We start from the raw sequence: 16,136 nt of genomic DNA, 5'->3' as shown, positions 1-16,136 counted from the left end.
TACTCTTTGATCTTTCTTTGTCACACACAGGCTTCTTCCTTTGCCTGTGTCTGGTGGTTTCTTCCGGTGACTTTTGTCCCATTTCGTTGTCCTCTCTAAAAGTCCCTAGAGACAGCAAAGCACTGCAAGCAGTGAGAGAAATCCAGCAGAATCTCTGGTCTTAATGTTTGTCTCCCAGGTTTCCAAAGCTCTTTGACCGTATTTTCCTCCCACATCCACATTTATCACACGTCCAAAAGCAGCTCCAACTTTCCGCACTCTTCCTGTACTGGCATGGGCACTTCCTCTTCCTCTGGGCTCTGAATTGCCAGTGATTTTTGGGGGGGAGACCAGAAGTCTGATGGTCCAAAGAAATGAGGGTTTAGGTGAAATTTGCATATGCATTGTGTTTTACAGTACTACTGGACGGATCAAATGTACTTACTGTTTCTTGAACCAATCCATGACAAAATAGATTGGAGCTTTGAGACGGCAAACATGCAGATGAGGAGAAGGCAAAGACACATCGCGGTCACAAACATCGGGATCCACTTTCTGTCTTCTGTTGATGAACACAAACCGAGACAGAGAGAGAGGGGTCAGTGGACAGAGAGAGGGGTCAGTGGACAGAGAGAGGGGTCAGTGGACAGAGAGAGGGGTCAGTGGATAGAGAGAGGGGTCAGTGGATAGAGAGAGGGGTCAGTGGACAGAGAGAGGGGTCAGTGGATAGAGAGAGGGGTCAGTGGACAGAGAGAGGGGTCAGTGGATAGAGAGAGGGGTCAGTGGACAGAGAGAGGGGTCAGTGGATAGAGAGAGGGGTCAGTGGACAGAGAGAGGGGTCAGTGGACAGAGAGAGGGGTCAGTGGACAGAGAGAGGGGTCAGTGGATAGAGAGAGGGGTCAGTGGATAGAGAGAGAGGTCAGTGGATAGAGAGAGAGAGAAGTCAGTGGAAAAATAGAGAGAGTGGTCAGTGGACAGAGAGAGAGAGATGAGTGCCGTACACATGAATACTACTTTGTAATATGTTGCAGTTCAGTGATTCTGGATTGTAAATCCTGTGTTTTGTAGTGTACCTGTGGGGACAGGGTTTGTGATGGGGGTAGAACCAGATGGGGTGACAGGCCTTGTTGTAGGGTTAGGTGTCCTAGGCACTGCTGTAGATGTGGTGTTGGGTAATTTAGTGTGTTTAGTTGTCGTTGTTGTGGGCATCTTCTCGCACTCCCGACAGGGTCCAGTGTCTTTGCAGCGGTAGCCTGTTTTACATTTGCACACATCGTCCTGCTTGGTGGTACAGGTGGAGACTTTCTCCAGCTCTGCAACACACACACACACACACACACACAGAGGTGAGCCCAGGTGGTAGATTGTGTAGTAGTTTCTGTACCTTCACACTTTGACATCCTGTTTTAAATTTAGTCAAACAACCTGAAATCATGCTGAATGTGAACATATCTAATCTTCAAAATCAAAATGACTCATAGTGACCTAATTGAAACAGGTTTTGACTAAAAACGTTTTCAAGTTATATTATTACTGTCGGACCCCTTCCTACACACAGACACACACACACACACACACACAACAGCAATTTCCCTACATTGAATAACAGTTAAAACATTTCTTGATTTCCCGTTTGACATTTAAAAATAGTTGTCTCACACACGCTTAAACCTTATCTACTCATTTCATCTTTCATGTTATTTTGTGGACATTTATATTTCTCCGGCAAGATGGCGTTTTCTGTCTTCCCACTAACCCTCCTCCTAGCGCCTTCCCAGCACCACTGATATGCGTGCGGTAACTTAGCAGACATACCTGTTACGACCCCCCAACGACTCAGTGTTTGTCATTGCCCCTCTCTCTCTCTCTCTCTCTCTCTCTCTCTCTCTCTCTCTCTGACTGTCCCACCATGGTAAAAACAAGGGAAAACCCCACCAATGTTTTGTATGAGCTTCATAACTGTTCCTTTGAACGACACGTTAGCGGGCTCTTCTCACAGCGCATACGCTTCAGCAGCATAAATAAAGGAGCCCCCCCTCAACTCACCACTCTTACTGCAGCCTTGGCAGGATATGCAATCTCTTTGAAAGTTGTAGTTGTTCATATAGTAGCCACTGGAACAGGGGACACAGATTGTCGGCAAGTCGTCGCTGCAGCGCTTTAACATGTGCTCGCCTGGGAAGGAGAGCACAGGCGGGTGTCATGTTGGAACGCACACACCTGACACACACCTGACACACACCTGACACACACCTGACACACACCTGACACACACCTGACACACACCTGACACACACCTGACACACACCTGACACACACCTGACACACACCTGACACACACCTGACACACACCTGACACACACCTGACACACACGTCCGAGATCCCAACGGCTTTACCTGACACACACCTGACACACACCTGACACACACCTGACACACACCTGACACACACCTGACACACACCTGACACACACGTCCGAGATCCCAACGGCTTTACCTGACACACACCTGACACACACCTGACACACACCTGACACACACCTGACACACACCTGACACACACGTCCGATCCCAACGGCTTTACCTGGCGGACACATGTCGCAGCAGATGCTTTTGGTTTGCGGAGGCCACAAATACTGTGTGGCCAGGTCACACTTGAGGGAGCCGACGACATGAAGGTGAGTGGGCAGGGATAGAAGGACGTGTGTGATCCACCAGAGGGGACGCATCTGAGACGAGAATATTTGAAAGGCAGAACGCTTTACAATGTCTTCAAAACTCTACAACACATGTAAAATAAATCAAGCGTGTTGCAATGTAATAGCAAAAAAAAAACTAACAAAAGGCGCTTGACTCAAAATGCCTATATGCCAAAATGAATGACTTATTCTGTTGCTTCGTCCTTCTACCTCTCACTTCGCTGAAAGTAAATTCCTTGGTTAAGTTATACATACTACCAGTGAGTAGCATGGTTGTACAGCCTAGTTAACTTATGATGACAGTGCAAACTAAGTCGCTATGGATAAGAGCGACTGCTAAATTACTAGTAAAACATGCGCAGTACACAAACTAACAACCCAAATGTGTTCCACTTTACATGATTGTTAATACAACTGAAGCCCAAGACTCAATCAACAGACATGGTATAACTCATTCAGGACGGCACTTGAATTAAGCATTTGATCCACAACAGCATGTAAAATATATTTGATCTACTGACTATAAGTTGCTTTGGAAAGGAGTGGCTCCTAAATGGGATATATTATCATTATTACAGGAGCTGATGAGAAAGCAGTTAAGTAGAGAAGTGTAGAGTGACTTACCTTGTCTCTCTGACTGTTAGAGATGTGAGTTTGGACCCTCTGGCTCTATGACTGAACAGGGGATTCTGGTGTGTCGAAGTATTATTCAGAAAATGTCAAGCGATGAGTCATTTAAGAACCTTTAACTTCAAAAATCATAATGTCTGTTAGTCTCTGAACGACCCCCTAGCTACTCAGAGCTGCTGTTCACCCTGAACCTGCCTCCCCCTCTCTTTCCACCACTGCTTGTTTGCCTGTCTGTCTTAATTATCTACATTATCCTAAAGAAATTAAAATCATTTAAGGTTCCAAAACCAGCTTCAAGGCACCCTTTATCTTGTTGTCACTCCTTCTCTCTTTCTCTGCAACTTGGTGACATAGTAATTTCAGTGTGTCACCACATTACACTCATCTTAGCACAAGTCATTGTTTTTACTGTAATTGCTAGCTGTGAGTCTTTACACCAAGCATCCAGTCAACCCTACTCAGACTGAAAGCTTCACAGACACACCTGTTTATTGACATCTGCATGTAAGCTGACTGATATTTACCCTGTCCTGTTCTGTGTGTGTTCTTGTACGTGTGTGTGTGTGTGTAGTTCAACCATAATGCACACTGAGCATGTTAACTGACTGATATACAATATATCCTAACCTGTTCTGTGTGTGTGTGTGGTTCAACCATAATGCACACTGAGCATGTTAACTGACTGATATACATATATATCCTAACCTGTTCTGTGTGTGTGTGTGGTTCAACCATAATGCACACTGAGCATGTTAACAGACTGATATACAATATATCCTAACCTGTTCTGTGTGTGTGTGTGGTTCAACCATAATGCACACTGAGCATGTTAACTGACTGATATACAATATATCCTAACCTGTTCTGTGTGTGTGTGTCTGTCTGTCTGTCTGTCTGTGTCTGTGTGTCACACACGATTGCCTGCACGTTTGATGTGTGTGTGTGTGTGGTTCTTCCACAGAGGTCACGTGGTTTCATTGACTTTGCGGTGGGCTCCTTCTCAGCTCAACCTCAGTATTAACAGAAGTCAGGCCACATCACACGTCCCTGGGTGTAACAGCCCAGCGGCCCCTGATGACCCTCTACAGTGAAGTTGTCTTAGCCACTCATACAGCCTACACAGATTACTGTAGCACCCAGAAATGACGAGGCAGAAACATGCAGAAACAACACTCCAGGGATTAGCAACAGGCAGCCGAAAGTGTTTTGTTTCATTTTTACCCCAACGCTTTGCTTTGAAATGAACATGGTTCAGCAATTCTGCTAAACATAAGTCATTTTGCCAAATCATTATGTGATCGCATTTGTGTAATCAAGGTATGAACACAGACTGTGACTGGTATGTAGGTCTATCTAAAGTTGTTGTTTGAAAAGGTTTTGTGGATTATTCCTATGGCAGAAGATAAGTAGAAATGCTTGTGTGCTGGAGGTAAGAGCAACATTTCTTAATTTAGTTAACGTGTTTTGGGGCTCATTGATGCTCAGTAATGGAGTATAAGCTTTTAAATTACATTTATTTATTAAGAAGTTAGTTGCATTTGGTTAGTTAACTGAATTCTGAATTCATAATAATTGTTTTGAACAACTGCATGGAAAAATGTATGGTCCCCCCAATCTCCCATCTATAAAATGGAAACTCTGCCAAAGGGGGCTGAGATACATTATCTAACTTCAAATAAAAAATACAAAGTGCAGCAGCACAGGAGAGCTCAATATGCACAATGTGACATCATTGCATGAGACCAATTATTGAGTTTGGCCATTCATAATCCCAACTACCTGCCTTTGAGTTCCTACAGATATCAAACTGACAGAAATGTGAATTTCACAATAGGAACAATCAAGACCCTGCAGTGGAAAAACTGCATTAGTGACCTTCAGTGACCTCCCTGTGACTTCCCCCCATTGCATTATGGAATCAATGACTTGATCCATAAATACATGCTAAATAAACTGCTCCAAAAAATTAAGGGAAGACCGAAATCACACATCGGGTCTCGATGAACAAAATATATTAAAGATCAAAATCTTTATTGTACGTTGTGTAATTCGTTGAGAACAAAATGATGTAACAACGGTCAATGGAAACCAAAATCACCAACTGATTGAGGGCCGGATTTAAACTCACACCAAAAAAGTGAACAATTGAAATCACAGGCTGTTCCAACTTGCGTGAATTTCATCACAGCAACTCATAATGTGACTCAGTAGTGTGTGTGGCCCCCATGTGCCTGTATGCACTCCCGACAACGTCTGGGCAGTTTTTCACAACATAACGGTGGCATGATGAGGGGGATACAAGCTCTAAACCCAACCAGTAAAACCTTCTGTGACAAGGATACCCTACTTTAAATTTGCCAAACTATATGGATGTGATCTTGAAGACCGTGTACATGAGCTGTACTAAGTCAAAATCATTTTGGATGGAAAGATAAAACACAGGATGCAGAGACCATCCAGTATTGCAGACCTGGCAGCTTTTATTGAGCCATACCAGGAGGTATTTCATGTTTTCTTCAGACTATGTAAAATAGCACAGTTACTGTTCAGCACAGTTGCATCCAAGTGTAGTTTTTCTTGCTTGAAGCTCATAAAAACACATCTCAGGGCTGCCATGATAGAAGATAGACTGATTAATCTTGGGGTTTTGAGCACAGAATGCAGAAGTGCGTAGTCTTTTAATCTGGATGAGTTTCAGAGTTTGTAGATATCTGAGTTTGTAGAAATCATCAAAACCATAGAAATCAACTGCTGTAATCTGGTCTGGAGGTTAAAAAGCTTAGCTAAATGAGTAGCATGTGACCTTTGTAAATGTGTAAGGTTTAATACGTTTTTTTTTTAACATTCAGAATCAGAGGTTCTACTAAGACTGATATTAACCATTCGTGTTAGAGTTCCATAATAATATGTTGCCATTGATTTTTTTTGAGTTACTCTGTAAGCCTATTGCCTGCATAATTTTCTTATTGTACATATCATTAGAAATGTTAGATTTTGAAATTGTTTTTCACATTGACAAAACCATTTATATACACTGTTTCAGTAGTTGACGTATTGACGTTTATAGTAATAGCAAATTGGCCCTTCAGGTGTAAATGGTTTTTAATTTATTGGGAAAATTGCTAAAAGTGTTACAACTCTCCATGGTCTCCCCTACTTCGAAAAACAGTTTTAGTTTAGGCTTAATATAAAGTAGCTACTGAAGGTGTAGCCTGCAAAGTTTTTGTCTATCCTGACCCAAAAAGCATGCATGGATACATACTTCGAAAATCCAAAAGATCAAAATCAAATCAAATTGGTGATGGGTCGTTCGCGAACCATCGTGATTCATGTTTCATCTCAGTAGGATCATTGGATCTTCAAATCTCGTTCACTGGAAAGAACGATGAATGAAATGAACGGTGATCCATGGCTCTTTTTTTTAATCTTAGAATCTCGTTGAGCAGAAGAAACAATGAACAATGATCCATGGCTCTTTTGGATCTCCGAAATCTCGTTCACCGAAAGGAACGATGAACGAAATGAACGATGATCCACACTATTTAGGCACTTTGAATCGCCTGAGAACGATGGAAGGCGAACGACTAATGAAGAAATACGTCTTTCAATCTTTCTGATCTCCAAGTATCTCATTATCATCCTTAAAGTTCCAAAGTAAGAAACGTTAGCTGCAATACATTTTAGGACAGTAGGCTATTATTCAGTTGTCATCTGATTATGTAATGTACATGTCTATTGGTAATACTGCAACTGTCAGGACTCGATAAAACTGATCAGATATATTAATAAACTTTTTTATTTATTAAGCGCTGGGGAGGGAGACAGACTCAAATGAACAAAATGATTCGAAATATTTGTTCTTTTTACTGAAGAATCAGATCAGTAAAGTGAGTCGAACTTCCCATCCCTAGTGCGCATGACCTTTCCAGCAACTACCTCATAGCAAACTGCCTGTGCGTGGTCTTGAAGCCAGCCTGAATTACACATTTTGATTTCGAATTATGTATATGTTTACCGTCCAGCCTCAGCACCGTTCTAAAGCACACAGTTGGGGGGGGGGGGGGGGGCATATTTGTTTGACATTGCAGGGTTCTACAACAACAAAAACAAAAAGAAAATTAGAATTACAATGACTACAGTAATCATTACAAAATTATTTACTGTAAACTCCCAGAAACAAAATTAATTACAGTAAATTACAGTGCAATGGTAAACAAAAAATAGGATTGTAAGGGATGGGGTGGATGTTTCATAGATCCTGCCTTCTGTTAGCGACTGTCCAGATCACCCTCATCCACATCACAGGCATTGTCATCCCTGGCTAGGCACCGGGGAAAATGTCGCCTTGCGTTCCTTATCCAACCCTGGAGTTACCCCACCTCAATGTCTCCGCAAGCCTCCTCCATTGCTTGCAGAAGAGGCAGGAGGGCATGTGGGAGGTGGTCAGACACTTTTTAGTGCCAAGCCCAAATTAATTCCTCTATCAGATTGAGAAATGAAGTGAAGTTACAGTTTTTCACAATCGCTAAGACACATTTCTTGAAAGTTTTTCTCAGAACTTTAAACACAGATCCAAATCTTTAAACTACATTCACAAAACCCCTGACTCTACTTTCAAAATCAAACACTCACCTCAAAACCATTTAATCTGTTCTCAAAATATAATTATGCTTTCAGATCATATGCACAGCCAGCCAATAAACGCATCAGAGCGTTCATTAAACACTACATAAAAAAACGGAGATCACAGCACCCGGGGCTTCACAGCACTATATTTTCTTTCTTCACTTAGTCGCATAGGCCTAATATTGTTGGACAATATTGTATTGTACTGTGTTGCAAAATGATGTGCAACAATTACATAGGTACAGTCTAGTATACAGCTTCTGCAGTAATGCGGTCAATGTATCGGTCTGTCGTGGTGAACAAAGAGCTGAGCCGCAAGGCGAAGCTCTCAAATTTACCGGTCAATCTACGTTCCTACTCTCACCTATGGTCATGAGCTTTGGGTCATGACCGAAAGGACAAGATCCCGGATACAGGCGGCCGAAATGGGCTTTCTCCGCAGGGTGGCTGGGCGATCCCTTAGAGATAGGGTGAGAAGCTCGGTCACCCGGGAGGAGCTTGGAGTAGAGCCTCTGCTCCTCCACATCGAGAGGGGTCAGTTGAGGTGGCTTGGGCATCTGTTTCGGATGCCTCCGGAACGCCTTCCTGGGAAGGTGTTCCGGTCCCGTCCCACCGGGAGGAGACCCCGGGGAAGATCTAGGACACGCTGGAGGGACTATGTCTCCCGGCAGGCCTGGGAACGCCTCAGTGTCCCCCCGGAAGAGCTAGAGGAAGTGTCTGGGGAGAGGAAAGTCTGGGCATCCCTGCTTAGACTGCTGCCCCCGCGACCCGGCCCCGGATGAGCGCAAGAAGATGGATGGATTCGTCTATGGTTCCGTCTATTGCCTGGTCCCTTCTTTGTTCTTGTCCTCAACTTCCAACTCCTCTCTCTCTCTGTTCCTCTTCCTTCCTCCATGTTTGCAGAATTCTCACAAATTAGCTTACTTGAGGTCTATTTGTAATGGTTAGGCTCAGACTAGTTGGTGTTCAATTACTGTACAAGTGTTTTTGTCTTGTGTGTGTGGGTTTTGCTAATTTCAGGTATGTTTTGCATTTGCAGTATTTTCCCAATGATTGCAAGATACGTAATTATTGAATTATTGAAACAGAAACAGTGTAGTGTTTTGCAAAGTGTGTTTCAGAATTGCAAATAAAGTGCAAAGCATAAAATATATTTGTACTTTTGGTGCTTTGTTTGAAGCATGGTTATAGAAGTTAAGGTTTTGATGCTTTTGTCTAAGCATTCACTTTCAGTGTGTAAGCAATTGGCAAAAACTGTAATTACAAATAACTGAAAAACTTTTACAGTTTTTCTCAACTGCTAAAACACCATTTCTGAAACCTTGCTCCATTTTCTGAAAACATTCAACACAAAACTTCATCTTCAAGCACTATTTACAAAACCTCTGACTACTCTCGCAAAATAAAACTTTCACCTCAAAACAGTTTTACCTGTGTTCAAAATCAAACACTGTTAGGATATACACTATCAAGCAGTCAGTAAACAATACATCAAAATTACACATTGTTCAAAACATTGTTCTCAGGGAGAAGTACATTTTTAATCTCAAAACAAATTTCATGCATTGTCTTTTGATGAACGAAAACATGTTTTTTTTGTTCTTCCTCCCCTATTTTTACAGTGCTGTACCCTGAATATCACCAATTTGTCCTTTGTCTCTGAGATACGGTAATTCTTGATCTTTGTTGATATGAACCTGCAACCAGTCAAAATCTATTGAGCAGTCTGTACTGTTAACAAATGGAAAGCACAATGTTCAGGTCCATACAATTTGTTCATTGTACAGTATACAGCCTACAATGCACTGTAGAACAGTATATAATACTAAAAGGGACAAAAATCTAAGGAGTAAACATGTGATCAATATGCTTCTTCTTGTCTTTGGGCTGGGTCAGGCCAGAGCACTTCGTCGACATCACAAGCAATATTGTCCCTCCTGAGGCAATGGGCGAAGAATCCTTGTGTGCCGTATCCAGCCCTGACATGATTCCTCACCTATATCACCACAGGCTAAATCCATGGCTTGCAGCAGATTGACTGGTGTAGGGTTGTCTATCATATACTTTCCATCTCCAAGAGGAGAAAAACTCCTCAATCAGATTCAGGAAAGGCGAGTATGGAGGGAGGTACAAGTTCATGAACTGCCCATTGATGTTAAACCATTCCCTTACCTGAGCAGCTCGGTGGAATCTGACATTGTCCCACACGATCACATCGATGGGAATGGGATTCTCATTGAACCTGCTGCTGCAGGGATATTTTCAGATAATGTTATTTCACATTAACCTGATGAAGAGTAGATAGAACATCTCATGTGATCACTTGTATATTACTTGAGTGTTAATTGATAAAACATTTAACCAGGGCTCATATTATTTTCCCAAACAGTTTAATTGTTAAGAGAGAGTGATGAACTATTGTTCCCATGGTCAGTGCAATGAGTGGTTGTTGTTATCTCGTATTGAGGACAGAAGGACCTGTAGCTTGTCCTTGACTGTCTTGGCAAAATCTTGGGGGGATGAGTGAGACCATGGATAAGGAAATCTTTCCATTTCAGAGAATATGCTGAGTAGTCATGATGAGAAGTGGCTGGGGGAGCGAATCCCAGAGGGTTGTGAAAAACATTGATGGAAGATTTGAGAAGGATCCATCCAGAAATTTGCATAATGGGATGACCTAATATCATTGTATAACCATACTGTATATAAATGTGTGTTTAAGGTTTGGAAGTCGGTTGTTCTGCAGACCAACACGGCTTGGTTGCTCTGCAGATCAGCACGGCTTTATGACGTCAATAAAGTCTACTTTTGGATTCAAAGGCTCCTGAGTCTTTGCATCTTTTTTGTCTGGAAATCTGAAGTGTTTTCCACGACCCTGTTCAAATAAAATATCTCTTAGATTGGCAATAAATCTTAGAAGGTGCTGGGTGTTATATGGCCCCGAGTGGAACTTGGTGATGTAGAACACCATGGGTGCTGATAGCAGCACAGATTGTAACATTGCCACCTCGTTGACCAGGGACTTCAACAATGGCCAGCTGTCCAATCATGTTTCGGCCTCTCCTTCTCCTCTTTGTTAGATTGAAGCCTGCTTCATCAACAAAGATGAACTCATGGGGTCTGTCCAAGGATTCCAAGTCAAATATTGTCTGTGTTGACAAATATTGTCTGTAGAAATACATTATACTGTATGTAGAATTTGTAAGTCGTACAGAGACAGCGCTATACTGTAGAGAACAATTAGGCCTACTGTATGCACTTCTGATTCACATACATTGTACCTACTGGAGAGTAATGTCAAACACATAGTATGTGTTAGTACTGTAGACAATCTGGATTACTGTAAATGTTTCTGAATGTACACTTGCAGTTCGCAGTTCTTTCACCCTTGGTGAGTTGCGCTCAAAAGGTACTCTGTATACTTGTTTCATTCACATCCTGTTACGATGGAGGACACCTTCAACTGTGGAAATGCTCACACTGTCGATTCCCTGGAAGTGTGTTGCCTTGTATCACTCGTTCCTGGATTTCTCTGAGTCGTATTGCATTACCTTGAAAGACCATGCCCACTATAACGGCCTCTTGCTCCCGAGTGAATATAGCTGTCCTTCCACCTGCAGTGGCAGCCTTGCAATTCTAAAAAAGCAGATGTGCAGTTACAAAAAATATTCATGCAGTACAATATATAGTGATTAACTGTACAAATGTCTATTGAAACAGCTGCATATAGTGTAGTACAGTAAATTTGCAATTACAAAAATACAGTAGTAAACTGTACCTGTTCTCTTCTCTGAATGTCCTTACTATGGTGGAAAATCGGCTCAAAGTGGGTTGCGCTGTAAGTCCTGCTTCCCTCCTTGTCAGTCCATGGACAAGAACATGGTCTGTGACTGTTTTCAGATATTTCCACTCTTTGTCTCTTTGACTTCCTCTTTCTTTCCCTCCTCCTCCTCGTAGCCCACCTCGCTTACGCACTCGCCCTCGTCCTCGTCCTCTCACATTGTTTCTTCTATCCATTCACAGACTTTCTCCTTCCCACCTTCAACAACCTGTTTGCTGAAAGATTGCACAATTAGCTAAATGAGTTCAGCCAATGGGTTTTAGTGTTTTAGCAATTGAGAAAAACTGTAATTCCCTTTAATTAATAATTGGTAGAGGCATCTCTGGTTAAAGCCAGGAGTCTCTTTGGATACATCTTGACAGAGCAAAATGTTGAGAAAATATTAGCAGAATTACAAAAAATCGGTCAAGTTGCATGGGGACATTTGGTGACCAGCAATTTAAAATTATTTCGACATATTCTCAGTTGAGTTGAGGTCTGGGCTTTGACTAGGCCACCGCTGAATATTGACCTTTTTGTTTTTAAGCCATTCTAGTGTGGCTTTGGTTGTACACTACTCAAATAAATTAAGGGAACGCGTAATCATCACAGCATAACACCAAAATGACTGATGTGAAAGTGTTTGGAGACACTACGGTGAACGTTATGCTGCCTGCAAAATCATCCAGCATGACTGGTTTGGCGATGGGTTAGAGATGGTGTGTGGAGTTTCGTGGAATTTCTTGAACTGATGTATTCTTAATTCTAAAAATGTATGAAGGGATTACTGGTTAAAGTATTGAGTAAATGGGAGAATACTGAGTCCCCATGCTTAGATAGGAAAATGAATGTGGGAAAGTGAGATCTGGTCTCTGTTTATTTGTTTATGGTCATCAATGAATGGTATAAGTAAATCATGCAGATCACATCAGTCTGTCAATCTGTTTATCTGTTTAGACCATCAGTGTATCTGTGCTTTGTCCAGATGGTATGTGGCCCTTCTGAGTTGAAGATGTTGCCTACAGTGTCCTTAGCTCTGATGGATAAGGTAAGCCTGCCCTTTTGGGTAAAACCTAGGTATTGATGGAATAAAGGGAACATGTATTGTTGACATAGGACAGCTGTGTGGTATGTTACCACACCCCTTTTTCTGTATAAGTACTGATGATTGTCCTGTGTTACTTCAGAGATGTTTCAACATTTATTCTGTAAGCTTTGATTCCTCTCTTCTTGCTAAAAATAAACTGCTAATTGTGCCAAGAGAATTTTGTCTCTGAATCAACTTCCTAAAGAGTTCTTATCGGTCGAAATGCTATCAATGGAGGCATATCCTTGGAGGGTCGCACAGACCTCCACATGCTAGTCAATGGTACCCTGACTGCTGTTAGGTACCGGGATGATTCATCAGACCCATTGTCAGACCTTATGCTGGAACAGTGGGCCCTCACGTTCCCCAGACCTGAATCCAATTTAGAACCTCTGGGATGTTATGTATCGGTTCATCCTACGCCGCTAAAGTAGCACCACAGACGGTCCAGGAGCTCACTGATGCCCTGATCCAGGTCTGGGAGGAGATCCCCCAGGACACCATCTGTCATCTCATCAGGAGCATGACCAGACGTTGTCGGGAGTGCATACAGGCACGTGGGGCCACACACACTACTGAGTCACATTATGAGTTGCCATGATGAAATTCACTCAAATTAGAACAGCCTGTGATTTCAATTGTTTAGTTTTCTTCTCGGTGTGTGTTTGAATACAGCCCTCAGTCGGTTAGTGATTTTGGTTTCCATTGACCGGTGTTACATCATTTTGTTCCACAATTCCACAATGAACAGTAAAGATTTTGATCTCATCTCCTCTTCATCCGCTAAAGATTTTGATATTTAATATAATTCCTTCATCGCGACCTGATGTGTGATTCAAGTGTTCCCTTCATTTCTTTGTATGTTTAAAATCATTGTCCTGCTGGAAGATGAGTGTTCTGGTAATGGTTATGTAAGTATTTGTGGTTTTACTCAAATAATTATACTATGGTCAAATTCGCACACATGGATCACACATCATCCCCCTTTTAATGTCTAATGAACAACAACAGAATTAGGCCTTATGCCATATCTGCATGCTTTAAATATTCAGTTGTAGCCACATGATTCACTGTTTGTGTTAATGAGCAGGTGTACCTAAAAGTGGCCAATGAGTGGATTACTGTTCTGAATCAGCCACACAGGCACTTGCACTGCTTTGTACAGTACATGAGCTATCTATTATGGTGCTGCCGTACCGCATATTCCGTTTATTACAAAAGCTTTTGGAGACAAGGTGTCGCCGCACAATGTCTAAGGATCAACAGTCAAAACATCATTTTATACTTCCACTACGCCCACTTCGCACCGGCCCCTTATGGTCCCTCCTGTGGGTGGTGAGCCCACGGGAGGGCGGCCCCACGTCGCCCGTTCGGGCTGAGCCCGGCCGGGCCCCATGGGGGAAGGCCCGGCCACCAGGCGCTCGCATACGAGCCCCAACCCCGGGCCTGGCTCCAGGGTGGGGCCCCGGCTGCGCCATACCGGGCGACGTCACGGTACTCAATATTTTTTTCATCATTAAGGGGGGTTTGAACCGCTCTTAGTCTGACCCGTCGCCTAAGACCTGTTTGCCTTGGGAGACCCTACCAGGGGCATATAGCCCCAGACAACATAGCTCCTAGGGTCACTCGGGTACTCAAACCCCTCCACCACGTTAAGGTGGCAGTTCAAGGTGGTTAAGAAACTCCTCGGTGGCAAGGCACCGGGGGTGGATGAGATCCGCCCTGAGTACCTCAAGTCTCTGGATGTTGTGGGGCTGTCTTGGCTGACACGCCTGTGCAACATCGCGTGGCAGTCGGGGACAGTGCCTCTGGGATGGCAGACCGGGGTGGTGGTCCCTCTTTATAAGAAGGGGGACCGGAGGGTGTGTTCCAACTATAGGGGGATCACACTTCTCAGCCTCCCCGGGAAAGTCTATGCCAGGGTTCTGGAGAGGAGAATACGGCCGATAGTAGAACCTCGGATTCAGGAGGAACAGTGTGGTTTTCGTCCAGGCCGCGGAACACTGGACCAGCTCTATACCCTCTACAGGGTGATGGAGGGTTCATGGGAGTTTGCCCAACCAGTCCACATGTGTTTTGTGGATTTGGAGAAGGCATTCGACTGTGTCCCTCGTGGCATCCTGTGGAGGGTGCTTCGGGAATATGGGGTCCTGGGTCCTTTGCTAAGGGCTGTCAGGTCCCTGTACGACCGAAGCAGGAGCTTGGTCCGCATTGCCGGCAGTAAGTCAGACTTGTTCCCTGTGCATGTTGGACTCCGGCAGGGCTGCCCTTTGTCACCGGTTCTGTTCGTAATTTTTATGGACAGAATTTCTAGGCGCAGCCAGGGGCCGGAGGGTGTCAGGTTTGGGGACCACACGATTTCGTCTCTGCTCTTTGCGGATGATGTTGTCGTGTTGGCCCCTTCAAGCCAGGACCTCCAGCATGCACTTGGACGGTTTGCAGCCGAGTGTGAAGCGGTGGGGATGAAAATCAGTACCTCCAAATCCGAGGCCATGGTCATCAGTCGGAAAAGGGTGGCTTGCCCACTTCAGGTTGGTGGAGAGTGCCTGCCTCAAGTGGAGGAGTTTAAGTATCTAGGGGTCCTGTTCACGAGTGAGGGAAGGATGGAACGGGAGATTGACAGACGGATCGGTGCAGCTTCTGCAGTAATGCGGTCGATGTATCGGTCTGTCGTGGTGAAGAAAGAGCTGAGCCGTAAGGCGAAGCTCTCGATTTACCGGTCAATCTACGTTCCTACTCTCACCTATGGTCATGAGCTTTGGGTCATGACCGAAAGGACAAGATCCCGGATACAGGCGGCCGAAATGAGCTTTCTCCGCAGGGTGGCTGGGCGATCCCTTAGAGATAGGGTGAGAAGCTCGGTCACCCGGGAGGAGCTCAGAGTAGAGCCGCTGCTCCTCCACATCGAGAGGGGTCAGCTGAGGTGGCTTGGGCATCTGTTTCGGATGCCTCCGGAACGCCTTCCTGGGAAGGTGTTCCGGTCCCGTCCCACCGGGAAGAGACCCCGGGGAAGACCTAGGACACGCTGGAGGGACTATGTCTCCCGGCTGGCCTGGGAACGCCTCGGTGTCCCCCCGGAAGAGCTGGAGGAAGTGTCTGGGGAGAGGGAAGTCTGGGCATCCCTGCTTAGACTGCTGCCCCCGCGACCCGGCCCCGGATTAAGCGGAAGATGATGCGATGCGATGCGATGCACTACGCCCAAAAGATAGAGGCGTTAAGTTACAAAGCAAGTGTGCCATTGGCCCAATCCCAGTTCTATTCCTTATAAGGATAACTGCAAGTATCCCCTTGCCCC

The 16,136-nt window shown here is 44.1% G+C and overlaps 1 protein-coding gene across 1 annotated transcript; it reads right to left on the bottom strand.

Moving 5' to 3' along the window:
- Window positions 1-81: 81 nt before the first annotated feature.
- On the bottom strand, window positions 82-2,193 carry cd27 (CD27 molecule). The gene is made up of 4 exons (XM_034288652.1): window positions 2,026-2,193; window positions 1,053-1,292; window positions 425-541; window positions 82-337 (listed from the first exon to the last, which is right to left on the bottom strand). Exons 1-4 carry the CDS (start codon window positions 2,144-2,146, stop codon window positions 225-227), a joined length of 591 nt encoding a protein of 196 aa, XP_034144543.1. The 5' UTR covers window positions 2,147-2,193; the 3' UTR covers window positions 82-224.
- Window positions 2,194-16,136: the final 13,943 nt, after the last annotated feature.

Source organism: Esox lucius, chromosome 20 (assembly GCF_011004845.1).
Source record: "Esox lucius isolate fEsoLuc1 chromosome 20, fEsoLuc1.pri, whole genome shotgun sequence".
Lineage (NCBI taxonomy): Eukaryota > Metazoa > Chordata > Actinopteri > Esociformes > Esocidae > Esox > Esox lucius.
This window is presented reverse-complemented; position numbering and strand designations above follow the sequence as displayed.

What these genes read in the sequence shown, in the direction of transcription:
- cd27 (XM_034288652.1), bottom strand. Translation starts at nt 2,146, where the DNA reads ATGTTAAAGCGCTGCAGCGACGACTTGCCGACAATCTGTGTCCCCTGT. An exon ending in CACAAACCCTGTCCCCACAG is followed by an intron (nt 542 to 1,052) that starts GTACACTACAAA and finishes GTTCATCAACAG; the next exon opens with AAGACAGAAAGTGGATCCCG. An exon ending in ATGGATTGGTTCAAGAAACA is followed by an intron (nt 338 to 424) that starts GTAAGTACATTT and finishes TTGGACCATCAG; the next exon opens with ACTTCTGGTCTCCCCCCCAA.